Source organism: Protopterus annectens, chromosome 8.part0, assembly GCF_019279795.1.
Source record: "Protopterus annectens isolate FY-2018-M chromosome 8.part0, PAN1.0, whole genome shotgun sequence".
NCBI classification, from domain to species: Eukaryota; Metazoa; Chordata; order Ceratodontiformes; family Protopteridae; genus Protopterus; species Protopterus annectens.
In genome coordinates this window covers 217,874,881-217,896,980 of record NC_056741.1, presented here as the reverse complement: position 1 = coordinate 217,896,980, position 22,100 = coordinate 217,874,881, and the positions used below count along the sequence as shown (strand labels likewise).

Genomic DNA, 22,100 nt, shown 5'->3' with positions numbered 1-22,100 from the left:
CACTTGAAAAGGACCATCTTTAATTGTAAAGTGAGTAATTGTTATGCTTAATCTTGAAGTGGGACGTTGTACAGTGTGAGCCTCCTGCAGATACCTAATCCTGTTTACTATTTTGTTTTGAAATGTAAAGTACTCTATTGCTAGTGCAAGCAGTCTGTTGTTGTTGTTGTTGTTGTTTGTCTTTCAGCTTTTCCCGGTAAGGGGTCACCACAGCAGAACTCTGGTCCGTTAATGATTGGCAGTAGATTTTTACGAAACACCAAGGTGCCAGCTTGATGCTGAACCTTTAACGAAGGCACGCCCATTTACACACGCATGCCTTTTGAACGCTACCCAACCCTGAGGAGGACATGCAGACTCCACACAGAAGGCATTCCCAAGCCATGCTGAGAATCAAACGGGAGAACCTCTTGCTGTGAGGTAACAACATATGCGCAGTTATTGGCAACACTATAACACTGCTGTTGTGGTTGCTGTCATTCAGTTCAAATCTGTATTTTTTACAAACTGTTATATTTAGTATCTACATGACACTAATGTTATATTATGTTGGGCTGTATTGCACTGATTAGTCAACTATATGTCAGAAAGATAGAGTCCCACAATGCCAAGAGAAAGGAAGGATCTATAAATGTTAATGAGGAGCTGCTTTTCATTTATCAGTGTCACCAAACAGTAAAAGACAACCGGTAATATCCAGACCAAGCTGTGTTCATACCAACTAAGAAATGGTTTATCTTGATTTAGCTGAAAACATACATATGCTATATAGATTTTCAAATAGAAAATTTAAAAAAACTAAAGGACTTCTGTAGTTGTATTTAAACAACTGCACTGTTAAGCCGGATACATTTTTGTGTGCCAGTTGCTTGAAATGTTCTTCCCCCATACCTTACAGTGTAAAACATACAGTGAAATACAAGTATAATACAGTTTGCTTTTCAATATGTTTTATTTTATGCAGCATTTCCAGCTACAGGCAATGCTTTCCTAAAGGTGTAATGCCATTTTTATTTAAGAGCACCTGCTGTTTTCAGTCTTGAAGTAGATAAAACCCAAACATTATAAAATATGATGCTGCACTGGTTCTTATGTCTGATTATTTGCATCTGTTTCTGAAGATCAGTGCTGAGGAGCAGCAGCTGGATCTCATCTGCGGAAGGATGCGGACATCATCTGGCGGTAATTCATTCATCAGAGTGACCGAGTCCCCCTTCAACTTAATGACAGTGACATTCCATTCTGACTTCTCCAACCAGGAACGTTTTACAGGATTCATGGCTTATTATATTGCTGTTGGTATGGCTTAATGATTACATGTTTATATCTTTCTTCTTTTCAATAACAAATTCATTAAGAGATAACTGGATATTATATTAACACTATTTGCCGTTTCATTTTTTTACACATTCTTATCTCATTTTTCTGATGCACTTTAGTAAATTTGTAGACTCTGTTTTCTGATATCAGTTTTTCTCCTTTTAATTCTTGTATTTTTGCCCTCGGCTTCTTCTTTTCTTTTACTCCCCATTCCATTGTGATATCCTGTTGTCTGTGCTGTGTTTAACCATTCCATCTTCATTTTTTCATATGGTATCTCATTATTTTCTTCTGTGACTCCATGAGCCTGTTACATTTTCATAGGTTCATAAGTATTTACTGGGCTAATGACCACAAGAGCCTTTTTAAACCTAGCCATGCATCCCAAGTCTCTGACAAGTTCTGATACCCTAGATAACTGTAAGCACGGGCTTGGGAGATTAAACATTTACAAGCAGGGGGCCTGGGAGATGAACCTTTTACAGGTTACCTGTGTCTATTAGAGACATAGGAGCAAGACCAAGGATGAATTTTCTGCTTCCCATCCAGTTCTCCAAGTTGCACTTGAATTGGGTTAGGGATGAGTTCTACTTCACATGGATGGGGAGCCTGTTCCATAGATAGGGTAGTCTCTGGGATACATACCTGTCTCTCCAGCAGGTCCTATTTATATCATAGGCAATGCTAAGGTCTTTAGAATGGGTAATTCAGGTGCTTTTTAGAATGAGTAATTCCGGTGCTGTTTGTTTTCTGGATATACATGAGGTCCATCAATGTGGGGTCTGACGACGCTCTGATTGCCAGGCATAGATCTCTCCTCAAGAGCCTGTAGGAGACAGAATACAGGGATAGTGCCTTGAGGTGGTCTGCATAGGACATTTTACTTGCGCCCTGGATTCTTTTAGTGAGGAACCTCTGTGGATGTTTCAGTTGTTGGATATGCCTAGTTAGGTACATACTAAAGGGGGCACTGTACTCAGTGATAGGTTTGATGAATGCCAAATAGAGTGGAACAATGATTTCCTTGAACTTAGATGGCATACCTTTGTTTATAAGTTGTACAATATAGAATGATTTCCTGACTACTCTAGACAAGAGATGGTCAAAGGTTAGATTGCTATCTATATGTGTCCCAAGTTCCTGACAACTGGGTCAGCTCTAAGGGGTGTGTTGTCAATATTATAGTTACCAGGGGTGGATGACTTCCCAAGGATACTATTATGTACTTCTTGGCATTTAGTTTTAGTCCATGGCTCTGGCACCAGTTGTTTGTCTGTGTCAGCCCTTCCTGAAGAACATTTGTGTCAGTGTGGGATTCAATGACAACTCCTAATTTGCAATCATCTGCAAATTTAGTCATCCTCTTTTACTTCAGCACCTCATCTACCTAACTGTCTGCACTGTCCTTTCATTCTGAATTAAAACATTGCACTTCTTTGCCTTTTATTTTCAAACTGCATTTCCACTATCTTGTATTTTTCTCTTTCTTTAATTCTCACTCATTCACATTAATACTCATTGCTTTGTTATGAACTTACTACTTTACCTTCTCCATTTTCCTTATTATGTCTCTTGTTTCTTCTTGCCTCTTAAAAGTTCTGCTTTTTTCTCTCACAATCTGTTCATTCTGTCCTTTGCTGCTTTCCATAGGTTCATAAGTCTACAGTTAAGTACTAGGCAAACATTTTACAGACCATTAGAAGCTTAGCCAATAAACCAGATTCTAAGGTTCTCTCAAGCCAAAGAAGGGCAACACAATACAGACCATCAGAAAATGGAAAATGTCTATCCAGTTGTTGAGATTTACCTTGAAGGTGGCAAGTATGCTACTCTGCTTGACATATAGTGGACATTTGTTTGAGAAATGATGGATACACTGGAAAGTGAATCCCTCATACCAATGTGTCTTGTTTATCTGTAGTTGAAAGTTTAATTCCTTTAATCAGGTATTTGAGGAGAAATTTATTTTGTGAAGGAATGAGAACTCAAATAGGGCTGATCTTTCATTACTTGAAAGGCTAGACACTTGAAGGAGTCCATATAAGAGTGAGTACAGAGAGAGGTGTTACAGTTTGCCTGGATAACTGAGGATTGTAAGGCCATTTACTTAGGAATCCCTGAGGTGCCTGAACTTGAGTGATATATTTAGACAAATACATGCCAAAAGTGGGCATTATGTTCAATAACTGGGCTAATAAGAGATGAGTAAATAGGAAGTTAAGACTTCTTTAGGTATAGATGAGAAATTAGATGAGCCATGCAAATGGCTTCAAAACAGGAGCGTCTAGATCCCTTACAATCATGTCCTATTGGAGGGGCGAGTCACCTGTATGGCATGATGTGGAAATGTTTTGTTTACCAAAATGAACTATGCTATTTTTTTTTTTTTTACATTTAGGTTAAGAACATTGTTTTTTATAGGTTCATAGGTTCATAGGTTGGTACTAGGCTATCGGCCCTAAGGGCCTATACAAGTCTAGTCAAACAATTCCCCGGATATTTCTTCCCACAATATTTACTTCCCTAGATCCCTGTCTAGCAGGGCAACTGATGTGATCCCTGTGGAGAATTTCCTATCTCCCATCCAATTGTCAAGGTTTCTTTTGAAGAGGGCCAAGGAGGCGCTTTGCTTGACATGTATGGGCAGTCTATTCCAGAGTATGGGGAGTCTCTGGGTCAGCAACTTATCCCTCCAGCATGTTTTGTTCATTGTGATGACAAGGTTTAGATCCCTGGAGCATGCGGTTCTGAGGCACTGGGATTTCTTTAAGTGGAGCATGTCCAACAGCTCAGGGTTTGACATGGCCTTGTATGTTAAGCAGAGATTGTCTCTGAGTAGATGATATGCTGGAGTTTTTTTAAAACGGTCAGCATGGAGCATCTGCTTTAGGCCTGTGATTTTTTTAGTGAAGTATTTCTGTGGCCTTTCCATCTGTTGCAGATATTTTGTGAGGTACATACCAAACGGGGCATTGTACTCTATAGTGAGTCTAATGAGGGGTGAGTACAGTGGGACAATGACCTACTTTTTTCTGGATGAAAAGCCCTTACTGATGAGGTGTTCCACACAGAAGGATTTCCTGACTGTTGTGGTGATATGGTTATCGAAGGTGAGACCACTGTCCACCTGTGTCCATAAGTCTCTCATCACACTTTCTGGTGTTTAGTGTACTGCCACCTATGTGGTAATTTATGGGTACATGTTTTTTTCCCAAAGGGAATAACTACATTTCTTGGGATTAAGCTTGAGCCCATGGCTCTGGCACCAAGCATCTGTTTCTGTAAGGCCCTTTTATAGAATATCCACATCATTTGGGGATTCAATAATGGCTCCCAGTTTGCAGTCATCTGCAAACATTATTAGCCAGAGTCCCTTAGAGTTGTCCTGTACTTTAGAGAAGTAGATGCCAAACAAGAGCTGTCCCAGGACTGAACCCTGACGTACTCCACTTGTCACTTGTCTAGAGCTGGATTTGGAGTCAGTTACTTTTATAGTCTGGGTTCTGTCAGTAAGCCAGTTGGTAACCCATCGAGTGATGTAGGGATTTATGCTCAGCTTAGAAAGTTTATCTATAATTCCAGAGGGTGGGGTGGTGTCTAAAGCCTTGGCAAGGTCCAGATAGGCTGTGTGGACCACCTTACCCTCGTCCACAGCTCTGGAGACTGATCCAAAGAAGTCAATCAGGTTCAGGAGACAAGATCGGCCCTTCATGAACCCAAACTGGGTGGGGTCCAGTGTTTGAAGGTTGCCAATGTCTTTGTTTATAAGTTCCATGATAATGCATTCCATGCCCTTGCAGATCAGGCTCATCAGACTGATGGGACAATAGTTTCCAGGATCCAAGGTGGATCCCCCCTTGTGGAGTGGGATAAATGAAGCTGTGCTCCACTAAGTGGGCACGAAGCCTGAGGTGAGGCTATGATTAAACATGACACTTAGGTGAGGTGCCAGTTCATTTTATAGTTCATGTAGTACACAGCCTGGGATGTCATCTGGTCCCATGGATGCTGTATTTTTAGCTTTGGAGAGTGCAGTTTCTACCTGTGTGGCTGTGATTACTGGATCTGGCAATATTTTGGTATTGAGATGGGCCCTTTAGGGGGTGAGAGGGGGGTGAAGTTGGCACTAAATAGATCTGCCAGGATATTGGCAATATCCATTGGATCAGCATATTTAACGCCATTCTGTTGTAGCTCAGAGCAGATCTGAGCATTGCCATTTAGATTCTTGACATAACTATAGAATGCCTTGTGGTTGTCTTTGGAATCTTTGGCAATTTTATTTTCGTAACTAACTTTGGAGGATTTTATGAGAGATCTCAGCTTCTTATTGAGGCTGGTAAGGGAGTTTTTTGCATCCTGGGATTTTCCTCTTTTCTGCAACAGTTTCTTCCTTCTGTTGCATAGTTTGTTTATGGCAGGGGACCATCACATTGGCTTCCTTTTTTTGGAGGAGAGCATCTTGGTTCTATTTGGGATGGCATAATTCATGCACAAGTGGGTGTGCTCGTACAGTGCCTTAGTTTAGGATTCAGCAGTCGAACTTTCAGCTCCCGTCTTCACGGGTGCCATGAAGTTTGCCACTTCTGACATAAGTAGCATGAAGTTGGCTTTGGAGAAGTATTTTACAGAGGTTTCCTTACTAGGAGGTGGGGGTGAGTATGTGGATGTCAAGGGTTATTTGCTTATGGTCAGACCTGACCAATGAGGGGGTGACCACTGGTGTGGAGCATCTATCTCCCATGTTGGTAATGACTAGGTCTAGGATATTGGAGCCCCTGGTGGGACAATGGATTAGTTGATCCAAGGCATTGGAATTAATGAATTCCAAGAACCATTGGGAAAAGTTGTTGGTACCCGAGTAGTTTTCCCAGTTAATGGCAGGGTAGTTGAAATCACCTAGTATTTGGGTGTTTGGTTGTATCTTAATATTTTTCAGTATGTTTAGAAAGGTGTAGTGAGAATCTTGGGCCATGGTGGGGGATCTGTAGCAAGCTAAAATTTGGATTGCAGTCTTACCTAGTGTTAGTTGCACCTGGAGAATTTCAGATGCATTGTGTTGGGCAACTAGCCTGGAGGTGTGAATATCCTTGGTGAATATGGAAACTCATCCACCTTTAGTGTTTTGGTCTTGGTTTGGTGGCTGAAAAGTGTGGTAAGAGTTGTAGCCTGGTATTGCAGGGGTGCTCTCTGGAGTTTTGAACCAGGTCTCAGTTACTGCACAGACATTGATGTTCTCCATTTTTAGGAGTGCCTTGAGAGAGTGCATTTTGAGGTTTAGACTTCTAGCATTGAGTAGCATTACCTTCAGATTTTGCATGCTTGTATCCGTTACGATGGTGGTTTTGTCCTTTGAACCTTGCCTAAAAAAGGTACTATAGGGGTGCCAAGAGCTTTAGCCAGTAACCTGAATCCCAGGGGTGACAGGTGCAGACCATTTCTGGCAAAGTATCGTGGTTTGTCGATCATGTCGTCCCAGGCAGACAGATACTGGATCCCCTTTGAATGACACCAGATGCTTAGCCAATTGTTGAAGGCAATCATTTTGTCCTTATACTGTGGTATCATTCTGGACAAAGGCAGGATGCTACTCAAGGCTAGGGTCATACCTGCCTGGGCCACATGATCTGAGAGCTCTTCCATGTCTCTTTTCATGTAGTCCAGGGAGGTACGTCTCAAGTCATTAACTCCAACATGGACAATGACAGAGTTGTATTTGTACTTGTTGTGAAATGAATTCAGTGCATGCGTTATGTGGCAGATCCTGGCACCTGACAGGCAGCTGACTGTAAGTTTCTCCTTGCTCAGCCTGGTGAGTAGGACATCAGTGTGCCTGACTATAGAGTCACCTATGACTAAAGTGTTGGGTACGTTGTCTTGCCTTAGGGGCTGTTGTTGGGTGGCACACTGGTGTTGTGAGCTATGTGTCACTTTGGTTGTGACTGGTGTTTGTTTGCATTTCAGCTTCGGAGGTCCTTGTTGCTTAGGCAGGTTAATGTTAAGGGCCTCCGCATATGTAGGTTTAGTGTTGCTATGTGTGGGTTTTGATGGTGTGTGTTTTGAAGGGCTATGTGTTGCTTGAGGTGTAGTGCAGGTGTTAACCTTCTCCTCTTGACTGTCTAGCACAATCTTGGCTGGAGAGAGCTTTGCTTCCAGTTTGGCTATATAAGTGCATCTCTCACAGCTTGTAGTGTTGGGTGGTAGGAGGAGAGGGTCTTCTGTGTACATGAGGCAGTTGCTGCATTGCCCCAGTATGCCCAGATTCACCAGGTGGACAGGAGAAATTACTGGAAGCTGACCCTTAGACATGCCTGTTTAGGTGCTTTTTTTGTAAAGTACAAGAGCTGTTTTCCCTTATCTTTGCAAGGTACTTTGCAATTATAGGCTGTTTAGTGTCTACAATTAATTTCTCCTTGTTAACAAGGAGTGTTTAGTGCTTGTATCAGTTTAAGGCTTCCTAGTGCTTTCCAGCAGGTTCTAGAGCAAGTCCTCGTCACAGGGGTTCAGATTTCAGTGCTACTACTGAGAAACCAGCTAGTTCTAAGGGAAAATTTGAAGAGCAGGCTTTCTGGCACCTGGAATAATTTAACCATAGCCCTGCTGTGCTGCATGATGCATAAATGAAAGCTAGAAAGTTGAAAGGGATAGAAATCAGCCCAAAATGGCTAATAAAATTACAATTTCAGAGCTGGAAGCCACTCTTCTACTGTTAGATAGGCAGTACAATGCTCACTACTCCCACTGGTAAGCAGTAGGACTTCCCTCTACCACAGCAAGGTCTGGATAGCTCTGAACACAGAAAATAAAGTCCTGAAACCAGCAAAGCCTGGGATCTGGACTATACTAGCTGGGAAAGGTGGGAAATGAGCAAACAAGATTGTATTTTTTTTTTTTTGGTTAAAACAGGCCAAACAATGCAATGATACAGTAAATAAACACAGAAAAGGCTAACACACTTGAGTGCGTAGCCCTAAATAGTAAATGCAATCAAAACTCTACAAAATTAGCAATTTAAAACTTTTTGAATGAAGCGAGGGAAGTGCACAACTGAAAAACGATTTAAGAGGCAGTAATACAGTAGAATAAGTAGCTAGTCTACATATACAGAAAAGTCTATAGATACAGAAAAGCAACTAAAGCAAACTAAAACAATTCAGATGCAGTGCAACCTAGAGCACTTGCGTTGTAGCAATATTAAGGCAAATACAGTTTTAATAAATGCACTAAAATATACTCTATATTTCCAAAATGTTTGAGAAGCACAGTCAGAACACAAGGAGATTCAGGCAATTTTTTTTTCTGTTTGGTTCTTCTAAATTTTGTTAACCTAATCTAATCTATATTTGTGCAATTGTGAATCAGTGGAGAATGCAGCACTCAGTTTACAGAAACGTACAAACTTAGATAATCATAGGGCAGGATCATAGGTTTGAGGATCTTGGAAATGGATGCCAAATATGAGAGGGCGCAACAACCATATGGGGTCTGTTAAACAGATAGTCAGCTATTCATCACAGAGTATATGGATTTATATTTAGATTTAGAAGTCTGTCAATATTACAAGCAACGAGAATAGCCTCAAATGTCTCGCCCAAGCCCAGCTGTACTTTATGAACTGTATAACAACTATCTGTTGCTTTGGTGACTTTTCAAAGCAATTATAATGAACTGAAAGTGTCTTGACCTCCTTTGATTTGCGTACAGGGTTTAGACATTTTTAATCTTCAGACTAACATTCTGAGATAATATTACCCATTGTGTTACATGTAAACATACTTAGACTAGCGTGTTTATATTTACAGGAGTCTGTGGTTACACCACCCTTGTGTAACAGCATTATGTTACCAGTTTCCAAGCTTTGGGGAATATAACCAGTTGAGAGGTTTTGATTAAAGAGGTTACATGGGGTGGGACAGATAAGTCATATTTGGTACTGATAATCAGACAACCTGGAATATTATCACAACTCATAGATGAGGTTTTTCTTAACTTTTGAAATGGCTAAAAAGACTTGCTCCATAGTAATTATGGGGGTGGGGTGGGGTAGCAGGTAGTGTGAAATTGTGGAGTAGCTATAACTGTGTGTTGAGCAAAATTTGTACAAAATTTTTTGACGAGGACATTTACTATTTAATTTGGGTCAATGTAAGTAATATTATTGCTGGGCGTTATTTCTTGAGCTCCTGATGTATTTAAAGAAAATATATATATATAGTCATGTTTCAATCCAGTAGGTATTTTAAGTTTATATTTGGATTTCAGTTTCCGAGCTTATCTTAAGTGCACTTTTAAGTTAGGCAGGCTGAGACCTCTTATAGGCATTAAATCACTTCTTTCTCTGCTGTGTAGTGTATATAAGTATTTTTTGACAAGGACATTTACTATTTAATTTGGGTCAATGTAAGTAATATTATTGCTGGGCGTTATTTCTTGAGCTCCTGATGTATTTAAAGAAAAAAATATATATTAGGTATAGGGGTAGCAGGTAGTGTGAAATTGTGGAGTAGCTATAACTGTGTGTTGAGCAAAATTTGTACAAAATTTTTTGACAAGGACATTTACTATTTAATTTGAGTCAATGTAAATAATATTATTGCTGGGCATTATTTCTTGAGCTCCTGATGTATTTAAAGAAAAAAAATATATAGTCATGTTTCAATCCAGTAGGTATTTTAAGTTTATATTTGGATTTCAGTTTCCGAGCTTACCTTAAGTGTACTTTTAAGTTAGGCAGGCTGAGACCTCTTATAGGCATTAAATCACTTCTTTCTCTGCTGTGTAGTGTATATGGATATTCCAACACAGGGAGTTGTTTTTACATTTGTCATTATATTTGATTTGGACAGACACTTCCTTGTCAATATACTTATTTAAGAGAAAGTAGATGTCAGAGGCATAGGCAGTGTCTTTAGTAATGCGGTCCATCAGTGGAGGATTACAATGGAGTTTATTTAGGTCATTAAGTAAGAAGTAATATATTTCGAGATGTCTGTAAACACAGAGCTATTTGCAGGGCAAGAGGCACTCATGTAAACTCTTTAAAGCCTAGTACTGCCTCGACGTACTTCTCTAATTACATCCTAATGTCTAGGAAACATATATTGTTTGTTCGTATTTACAGTTATAATTCCAAAATCATGCTACAGTCAAGGAATGGAAATATTTCATTGTAAAGTCTTATTTAAAGAAGAGAATATTACATATGGAGGCTCGTAAGATGTGCCCATATTTGTGTGTCCACATTCAAAGGTATTTGAGCCCTTAGTAGAGGGGTTAACTATTATTTGTACAATGGAGTCCATTTATATTTATATTGTTTACTCTGTCTTTTTGCTCATTTTTCTCCATGGCTGCCTGTTAGCCATTTTTCTAATTAGTGCCAGTCATGGCATAGCCGGAACACAGGTGGCCAACAGGGGATTTTATTTTACACATCTTAATGCCATGTGTGCTGCAGTAAGATATTCATGTATGGGCAAGGGAGGCAAGTTACTCACCTTTTCCAGGCAGTATAGCTTCTGAGGCAGTACTACCCCCTCCTTGTGAGTGGACAGCTCCAGTTAGGTACTTAGTCTCCTCCTCATTGTGAATGGACTATTCCCATTAGGTACTTGGTCTCCCCTTCTTGTGAGTGGACTACTCTCATCAGGTACTTTGTCTCCCCTTCTTCTGAGTGGAGTACTCCCATTAGGTATTTGGTCTTTGCTGGGGGATAAATTTACAGGAGCTTCTCTCCCATGACCTGCCCTTTAGCTTCACTCCCTCAGAGAGAGACAGACTTGGATTGCCTCCTCACTCATCTCTCTCTCTCTAGCTGCACATGTGCTGTTTGGGTATTAGTCAGGCCTCCGTCCTTCTATGCAACGGACCCAACTTTTATCCTTATTCTTGATAGTAACTTGTCCAAATGCATCTCCAGCAGAGGTGTAGCTAGTTATTCTGCTGCCCAGTGTCATCCTTTGATCTATTGCCCCCCCCCCCCCAACTTCTCAACTTTAAGTTGAGGACAAAAAACTGCAGCAAGCATCTGGTACACTTTATGCTATGCAGAGTGTTAAAGTGCTTCAGTTCAGACCACAAATGCAATGAATGCTGGTAATGGTTGAACACTGATTGGGATCTGCTGATTGAGCCCCTAACACTTTGCAGCTGGGGCCTCTTCACCTCACCCTAGCTATACATCTGATCTTGAGTAGCAGAGTAGCAGTCCAATATTAGAGCTCTACAGGGGGGGTGCCATACCTGTTATATAGGGTATGACATTTCCCTAAAATAACAATCTGTCAGATTTTAGTCACATATTTTTTACTGGGAGTAAATGTTAGCTCATCATATGCAGACATATTTCATTTTACACATACTCTACCATGATGTATTTGTATAACTTTAAGATGCAAATGCATTATTAATAATAAAGGATTATTAAGAATATTATTAAGATTATTATTATACTATAGAAGTATAGTATACAAAAGTTTCTATATAGGAAAATGTTCAAGGCAGTTAAAGGACTGCATTGTGGAATATAAGTCTGACATTAGAAGAAAAGTGATGACAAATGCACCAGAGAAACATATTATTGAAAATGATGAAACATATAAATTTAAATTTAAAGTCCTAGAAGTGTTGTATAAGAATTTGAGAGGTGACATTAATAATAAATTGGATATTACTGAATATAAATGGATAACTAGATCTGATGCTGATAAACCTCCTGGTTTAAATAATATGATAACAATAAAACCATTTTTAGTTGAAGGACAAACACAAGATAAGTAACACTAGATTAAGTTAAGTTATGTTGAATGACAAGTAAATAATACTGTAAATAAAACCTCATATATAATTATTTATGTCAATGCTTGCATTTAAATGGCTTGCTTTTTTATGAAATGCTCTTTTATGCAAAGTTTACTTAATGTTCTTTTAAGTAGTCATTGTTTGGATGATTTTATTGCTTGGCTGTGTCATGTGTACTGTGTTTTTAAAGTATAAAATGGTTGATGTTTTAAATTTTGAGTTAATACTGATGAAGGGTGTATCCCAAAAGCTCTTTTCTGTTGTGTTAATAAATCAAGCATTTCTACTAGTTTGAGATTTGTTTTCTCAGTAGACTATAAATCCATCTCCAATTGCACAAGATGGTGAACAAAAACTGCTGAAGCAAGAACATCAGAGATACAATGCTGTTATTTAAAAAGGAAAGTCATTTCTTTGTCATTTTTTTGAAAGATAATACTACATATTAGCAATATCCTATGCCTGTGTGTACAAATGGCTAAATTGCTTTATCATGAGGCTGAGCCTTTGCAAGCTGTAGATAAGCCCAGCATTACCAGTAGCCATTCATGGAGTATTGCTAAAACAGAAACATTTTCTACTGTACAGGCTTTACAAAGATGTTTTGTCCCTAAAATAAAATTAAGTAATGTACATACTGTTTACATATTTCTGGTGCCAGGGCTGTCTGTGAAGAATTGGCTTAGACATACCCCCTCTTGGCTAATGCCAGTCTGGGTAACTTACTACTAAAATTAAACAATAAACAGGAAATAGAATAAGTAGTTTGCAATATAGCAGATTTCTAAACCATGGAAAACATACTACTTTTTTACAACATGCTTGTGTCTATATTTAATAAATCAGATGATTTTATGGTTGGTAAGAAATATAGACACGGAGTTGTATCAATCAAACTTATGGGTAGAAAGGTCACAAACTTAATATTTAAAACAATTAACCTTTGAGTTTTACTAGCACATCAATGGCAAAAAGAAGCTAACATTTTCAATATTATTTTGTCTGTCACTGGCCACAGACTAAACTAGGTGAATTAAGAGCTCCTAAGTTTCCAAAATATCTCAAACTACTGGCAATATAGATCTAAACATATGTTTTTCTGTTTAAGGATATAATATGAAGGTTCCTGCATCTATCATTCAACTTTAGTTCACAAACTCCACAACATATAGTTCACTCAAGTCAAATTTAAATCTAGAATTGGAAAGTATTCCTTAACTATATCAATGACCATTCTGAAGTTCAGTTTTTCTAGTAAAAATTTGGTTTTATATTCATTGGAAGATCTTTTCATGTCACTCTTTCTCATCCCTATTCCCAAAATACCCACTTTTGATGGGTTTTGTTTTGTCAAACAGTAGCCAAAATAAACTTGTGTTCCTAATGCATCTAGTATGAGAATACACACCTGCCAGTTTTATCCGATATGTGCATTACTGTCCTGTCTACAATGTCTTGTACTTTTTTATATTGTATCTCACTTCAACTTGTAAGATCTACATAATAATTGACACTAATGATTTCCAGCAAGAAGTTTATTTTAAATATTTGCAAACAAACTTCAGTTTTCATTGATTTGTTAATCATCATGTAAATTATGCGAATATTAATGTTTCTATGAATGCAGTATTTTCCTTTGAGGATACCAAATACAAAGTGATTAAGTTATCAGATCAAGTAAGGAATAGGCAGTAAATACAGAACAATTAATCACTGGTATGGATTGGGAAAATGAGGTGTAACATATAAATACATTTTTTTTTATTTGCCCTTTCAAGAAGCTGTCAAGATGATGACCAGTTTCTTTTAGCCTACCTGTCCTGTATTATTCTTATTTTGTCCACATATGTGAACTGCTTCTTACTGAAATTGGTACACCTTGTTTGCTGTAGCATAGACTAGATCCAGGCCTGCTGAATCTAGCTTTGTTTGTATAACTTGAGCACTAATCCAGGCATTCTTTAAAGTATTCAGTTGTATTTATTACTGCTGGTAGTAACTTGATTAAAATGTAGCTATCATTTCTAAGTCTTCTGGATTAAGCACTTGGGCTTCAGACCAGTTGTTTTACATTAGGAAGGTTTGTGGCCTGCACTGTGGTGGCAGGACAGGTAGCTTACATCCTTCTAAGTTGGGAACTGCTGATTGAGAGCTCAGTGTCTGTTATTCTAAAAGTGTATTAGTTCTGGTTTAAGCACTTGGGCTTCAGGCCAGTTATTTTACTGCTAAGAAGGATTGCGGTCTGCACTCTTGTGGGAGGAGAGGCTGGACTCTGCCCTTCTGAGCAGGGAATTTCTGGTTAGAGGCTTATAGTGCCTGCATATTCTAACTGTTTCTTACTGAAATTGCTACACCTTGTTTGCTGTAGCATAGACTAGATCCAGGCCTGCTGAATCTAGCTTTATTTGTATGCTTGTTGTTTGTTTATTTCCCTGAAACGCTGATTCCACCTAAAACGCGGCCTTTTAGCACTTCTGTGGATCCCTAGTGATATCTGCATTGCTTACTGTACTTATTTCCTTGTTTCACTTAAGTTACTGTTTGTCATTTTTGCATTTAAGTTACCTGTAACACATTGCATTTAAGTTACCTGGCATTTGCTCACTAAAGCAATTATATAAGTCAGCTCTAAAAAATTAAAAGCACTACACCCTCACAATCTTCCCTTGAGTACCTTGTTCCCCATTGGCCCTTTTTTTCAATTATAAAGGAATTCCCAATACTATTCTAGCATGTCCAAAGGTCAGTTGTCAATCTCCTCTCCAGTCCAGCTGGTGAATCTGGGAATCTTGAGGCAATGTTACAACTGCCTCATGTACACAGACAACCCTCTCCTCCTCCCAACAAATTCCAACACATGTGAGAGATGCAACCATATAGCCAAACTGGAGGCTAAGCTCTCTCAACTCAGTACTGGTGTAACCAGTCAGGAGGAGAAGGAAACCACACTCACTACAATTCCAGTCTCACATAGACCTACCACGACAACAAACCAAACACATAAACACACAAAACATACTGAGGCTCTAAATAAAAATCTGCCTAAGCAGCAGAGACCTCCAAAGCAGACACCCAAGCAACCGCTACCCCAAAACAAAACACGTGCAACACATAGCTCACAAAGCCAGTGTGTCAACAGTCACAGCCCTTAGGGCTAAACAACACACCTGATACACTTGTAATAGGTGACTCTATCGTCAGGCACACTGACGCCCCGCCACCAGGCTGAACAAGGAGAAGGTCAAGGTGAGCTGCCTGTCGGGCGCTAGGATCCGCCACATAACACAAGCACTCAGGTCACCCAAGGCAAGCACAAATATGACTCAGTCATTGTCCATGCTGGTGTGAATGACCTGAGACGTACCTCCCTGGACTACATGAGAAGAGACATAGAGGAGCTCTCTGAGCATGTAGCCCAGGCCGGTATGACCCTGACCTTGAGTAGCATCTTACCCTCACCAAGAATGATGCCACAATATGAAGACAAGATGATCAATTTCAACAATTGGCTTAAGTGTTGGTGTCATTCAAAGGGGATCCAATGCCTGTCAGCCTGAGATGACATGCTCGACAAGCCACGATGCTTCGCTAGGGACGGCTTGCACCTGTCACCCCTGGGTTTTTGGATATTGGCAAAGGCTCTTGCTACCCCCATAGTGCCTTTTTAGGCAAGGCTCAAAAGACAAACCAACCTCCATAGGTATCACAAGGGATAAGAAACTAAGAGTAATGCTACTCACCGCCAGAAGTCTAAACGTCAAGATGCACGCACTCGAAACTCTCCTTAGCATGGAGTACATCGATATCTGTGCAGTAACAGAAACCTGGTTCAAGGCTCCCGAGAGCACCCCAGCACTACCAGGTTATACCTCATACCATGCTTTTCAGCCCCAAAATGTGGACCGAACCACAAAAGGAGGGGGAGTATCAATATTTGTCAAAGATACCCACACCTCCAGGTTGGTGGCACAGCACGAAGCATCAGAGACTATCCATGTGCAACTAACTGTGGGTAAAACTGCCTTCCAGTTTATAGCCTGCTACAGACCACCCTCCCAAACACAGGAACCCCACTTGGCCTTCCTGAGAATACTGGAAAATATGAAGGTTTCTCCAAACACCATTATATTGGGCGACTTCAACTACCCAAACATAGACTGGGAGCATTACTCTAGCTCCAACACCCTAGCCCAAAGGTTCCTAGAATTTATAAACTCAAATGCTATGGAACAACTTGTTACCACTCCCACAAGAGGGGAAAACATACTGGACCTGATCATCACCAACATGGGGACACTATGCTCCAGACCAGACGTGTATCCCTCACTGGTAAGATCAGATCATAAACTAATCTCACTGGATATTCCCATCCTGACCCCACCCCCTGCCCAGAAAACCACAGTGAAAAACTTCTCTAAAGCAAATTTCACACGCCTCAAAACCGAGGCAAAATCCTTCAAAGCCCCCGGGCCTGTGGAACATAAGGCCCAGACCGCAGAATCCTTTATAAACGCATTCTATGAACACCTTCAGGAATGCATGGATCATGCAATCCCAAATAAAACCAAGACCCAATCCTCCAAAGGCAGACGTCCTGTCTGGTGGACCCCAGCCATAAACAAACTATACAATAGAAGGAGGAAGCTACTACATGATAGAGCAAAATCCCAAAAAGGGAAGGCATCTCTGATCAGTATTAGCAAAAACTACGGGCACTCATTAAATCGCCTAAGGCCAGCTTCTCGAGAGAAAAATTGCACAGGACACTAAGGATAATCACAAGGCTTTCTTTAGTTATGTTAGGAACCTGGGTGGGAATTCCCAGATATGCTCAGAATTAGTTCAAAATGACAAAAAATACACCGAGCCCACAGACATTGCCAACATCCTAGCTGACAGATTCAGTGCAAACTTCTCCCTCCCCACCAAAAGGGCAAATATCTATCCCAACAGAGTGCTGCCCCTGACATCTCAGATGCTCAGGTAAGAGCCGCCTCTCCAAAGCAAAAACACAGCATCAGTGGGACCAGATGGTGTCCCGGCTGCGCCCTACATGAACTCCAAGAAGAGCTAAACCCAAACATAAAACTACTGTTCAATCTTAGCCTTACTACAGGATATGCACCCAAAGAGTGGCGTGCATAGCAACAGTGGTCCCTCTCCACAAAGGTGGTGCCTCAACGGATCCTGGAAACTATCGCCCCATAAGCCTGACTAGCTTGGTCTGCAAAGCTATGGAAAGGATCATCATGGACCTCATAAATAAAGATATTGGGGACCTACAGACACTGGATCCTACCCAGTTTGGCTTTGTTAAGGGCAGATCCTGCCTCTTAAACCTGGTCGATTTCTTTGAAACAGTCACCAAGGCCATTGACGAGGGGAAGGTGGTCCACACAGTCTACCTGGACCTCACAAAAGCCTTCAATACAATACCCCACTCGGGCATTATAGATAAGCTCACCAGCTTAAATATAAACCCCTATGTCACTAGATGGGTTGCAAACTGGCTCAAGGACAGAACCCACATGGTTAGAATTGCTGGAGCCATGTCAGACTCCAAACCAGTTACAAGTGGCGCCCCACAAGGCTCAGTCCTGGGACCTCTCTTGTTCGGTATATATTTCTCGGTGGTACAGGCCAACACGGAAGGACTGTGGCTGACCAAGTTCGCAGATGACTGCAAACTGGGTGCCATAATCAACTCTCCGGCTGACACAAGCATCCTCCAAAAGGGCCTCATAGAAACAGACAACTGGTGCCAGAGCCATGGCCTCAAGCTAAACGCCAAAAGTGTATAGTCATCCCTTTGGCAAAAACAGTGCCAACAAATTACCACATAGGTGGTAATCCATTAAGTACAGAAGAAGTCATTAGGGACCTGGGGACCCAAGTTGATAGCAATCTCTCATTTGACAACCATGTGGCCAAAGTGGTTAGAAAAACATTTTATATAGCCCACCTAATCATGAAGGGATTCACATCTAGATCAGAGGAGGTCATCGTACCTCTTTACTCATCCCTCATCAGGCCCATAATTGAGTACAATGCCCCTTTGGGATGTACCTTACCAGACACCTGCAGCAACTGAAAGACCCCAAAAGTACCTCACCAAGAGGATCAAAGGGCTCAAAGAGATGCCATATGCTGCCCGGTTAAAGAAACTCCAGCTCTACTCAGTGGCATACCGCCTGCTCAGAGGCGATCTGTGCCTGACGATAAAGCCATGTCTAACCCGAATTAATGGACATGTTGCACCTCAGAAAATCCAAATCCCATCGAAGCCACGCCGAGAGACTTGAACCTCAGCACTGAAATAAATAGGACATGCTGGAGGGACAGATTCTTAACCCAGAGGCTCCCTTCACTCTGGAATAAAATCCCAGTCCAGGTTCGGCAGAGTCCCACATTGACTCTCTTCAAGAGGAATCTTGATGAGTGGATGGGAGATCGTAGGTTTACCCCGGGTATCACTTCTGTGTCACTGTTAGACAGAGGCACAGTATACTAACCTCAAAAAAAAGGCATAGCAAAATTAATTTAAAATGGGTGGCAAAAGCCAAACACACTCTGGCTAGGCTTATAAATGCCCTAGGGCAGATAGCCTAGTATGAACCTATGAACCTATGAACCTATATATGTTAACTTCTCACCTTGCTCTACATTTGCCTTCTTTATCATGTACCTAGCTATCATGCATTTTTGTATGACTGCATTTTTTTAGAATTTTCTATAACTGTATTATTTTATTTTAATCCTGTCCACTTCTACTCCATTCTGTTTCCTATTTTTTCATTCTGCTCCTCTACTCTCCTTTCCTTTCGTCAGTCCTTCCTTATTATTTTCCTCTCTGCCTCCCATCCTGCCTTTACTTCTGTATCCATTTATTTCAGTAAATGTTTAATTCATTGAAAAGTGATGTGTTTCTTTTCTCCATATGGAAGATATAAATGAATGTGAAGATTCCTACAATGGAGAAGAAGCCTGTACTCATTACTGCAACAATTACATCGGGGGCTTCGTCTGTACTTGTCGTCCTGGATACTTTCTTCAGGAGGACCGTAGAGAACATGTGGAGGTAATATTAATTTTTAGCAAAGAGAGTAATATAGATATAGTAAAATAAAAACGATATACTGGGCATTTTAATATAGTGATATCTTAAGAGATTATACACAATAGTTGAAATTCTTTACTGTCTTTAGGTAAAGTAGACAACTGTAAGTTGTAAGTTTTTGGCTACCTTTTGTAAACAATTTAGCCATATCTGACAAATGCCTAGCTCAAACAGGCCTAGTAGAGAAATACAAAATTGATGAAGCGATAATCAGGACAAAGGAATCTGTTTCATTTATTTTATTTTTATTTTATTTATGTTTGTTAACCTGATAGGTGGCCTAATCTTTGTGCCCTTTTTAGCAATTACCTAGTGCAAAAAAATAATTATACAGAATTGATTTAGAATTACAAAACAATACAGTCATCGTAACGCACAGGTAGTTTTTCAAGTATTTACTATGGTATGTAAATAATGAGATTAGTAGCCTGTTACGGTTCTAGTAAATTAGGTCTAAACAAACACCAACTATACACTGGGCTATTCTGTATGAGGCAAAATACTAGGCCCAAGCATGTAGTAATTTGAGGACAGGGAGGAGTGGAAGACATGAAATACCTAGAGAGAAAAAAATAAATAAATAAAGATGACAAACATTGACTTTGTACTTTTAGCATAGCTACACTAACATTATTCTTATTGTCATCAGTTTTGTAATAAAAAGAGTAGAATTTAAATATGAGTAGCTCTATCCCTAATATTTTAATTTTGCTTTTAACACTAATAACCTAACCTAACCTAACCTAACCTAACCTAATAAGCAAACAAGAACAGACTTAAAAAATTGAAGGCAGTCTCACTCTTACTGAGCATAAAAGTATAAGGTAGATGATGTTGCAATTTGCCAGTTGCCATCTACCATAGAAAAATCACCCCTGACAGGATTCCTTATTTTATTTTAATCCTGTCCATTCTGCTGCCTCCCATCCTGCCTTTACTTCTGTATCCATTTATTTCAGTAATGTTTAATTCATTGAAAAGTGATGTGTTTCTTTTCTCCATATGGAAGATATAAATGAATGTGAAGATTCCTACAATGGAGAAGAAGCCTGTACTCATTACTGCAACAATTACATCGGGGGCTTCGTCTGTACTTGTCGTCCTGGATACTTTCTTCAGGAGGACCGCAGAACATGTGGAGGTAATATTTATTTTTAACAAAGAGAGTAATATAGATATAGTAAAATAAAAAAGATATACTGCACATTATAATATAGTGATATCTTAAGAGATTATACATAATAGTTGAAATTCTTTACTGTCTTTAGGTAAAAGTAGACAACTGTAAGTTGTAAGTTTTTTGGCTATCTTTTGTAAACAATTTAGCCATATCTGACAAATGCCTACCTCAAACAGGCCTAGTAGAGAAATACAAATTGATGAAGCGTATAATCAGGACAAAGGAATCTGCTTCATTTATTTTATTTTTATTTTATTTATGTTTGTTAACCTGATAGGTGGTCTAATCTTTGTGCCCTTTTTAGCAATTACCCAGTGCAAAAAAATAATTATACAGAATTTATTTAGAATTACAAAACAATACAGTCATCGTAACGCACAGGTAGTTTTTCAAGTATTTACTATGGTATGTAAATAATGAGATTAGTAGCCTGTTACGGTTCTAGTAAATTAGGTCTAAACAAACACCAACTGTACACTGGGCTATTCTGTATGAGGCAAAATACTAGGCCCAAGCATGTAGTAATTTGAGGACAGGGAGGAGTGGAAGACACGAAATACCTAGAGAGAAAAAAATAAATAAATAAAAAGAACAAACGTTGACTTTGTACTTTTAGCATAGCTACACTAACATTATTCTTATTGTCATCAGTTTTGTAATAAAAGAGTAGAATTTAAATATGAGTAGCTCTATTCCTAATATTTTAATTTTGCTTTTAACACTAACAACCTAACTTAACCTAACCTAACCTAACCTAATAAGCAAACAAGAACAGACTTAAAAAAATTGAAGGCAGTCTCACTCTTACTGAACATAACTGTATAAGGTAGATGATGTTGCAATTTGTCAGTTGCCATTTACCATAGAAAAATCACCCCTGACAGGATTCCTATTATTGTGCCAATAATGATTCAGCTTTTTTTTCAGTTTTGTGAATGGTTGTGCGCTGTGAAAATAGCATATTTAAGTAAGGATGTCTGGTTTGCAGGAGGGTTTCAACCTCCAAAAAATGATTTTAATTATCTTTACCATGTAGCTGATGTGTCCACCAGTTTTTCACTGCATTAAAGTCTAGAACGTCTTCAGTGAATGATTAACAGTAGAAACTAAACTGAAACTGACAGAGGCCTTTAGTCAAATCCATCAGACTTGGTTCATCCAGGTAACCATTTCCTGGGATGCCTTGCTCATTTAGCATTTAAAATTAACATTCATTCAAAACGAAATATATGAATAAATAAATACATACATGCAAATACTTCAGAGTATAGTATGAAAAGACTTCTGAATGTCTTAAGTGCAATTTATTTTTTATGCAAATATTATATTTATTAACATGAAACATATTAATAATCTGCATTGATATATATATATATATATATATATATATATATATATATATATATTAGTAGAAACCCCCACTGCAATAAATAAATAAATAAAGGCTAATCCTTTACAATAGTAAGACTATACTATGCAAAATATAAAGAGGGACATTTAGGGTTATGCTTGCAATTTATTAATTCATTGTGGATTATATGAGATGATCAAATCTTAAAGAACAATTATACTAATGTACAATTTATACCATAGAATGCTTTCATCTGTAGTCTTAGACCTTTAAATTAATTTTCTAAATAATCTCACTTTTGTCAAGATTATGTTAAATGCATAAAGATGTTA

General features: G+C 39.2%; 1 protein-coding gene across 1 annotated transcript in view; it reads left to right on the top strand.

Annotated features, from left to right (window-relative positions):
• LOC122808195 (complement C1s subcomponent-like) overlaps positions 1 to 22,100 on the top strand; it is a 625,556-nt gene that overhangs the window by 85,261 nt on the left and 518,195 nt on the right. Inside the window, exons 2-3 of the mRNA XM_044079162.1 lie at positions 1,122 to 1,299; positions 20,247 to 20,378. Coding sequence (XP_043935097.1) covers positions 1,122 to 1,299; positions 20,247 to 20,378 — 310 coding nt within the window. The remainder of the gene's footprint in view (positions 1 to 1,121; positions 1,300 to 20,246; positions 20,379 to 22,100) is intronic.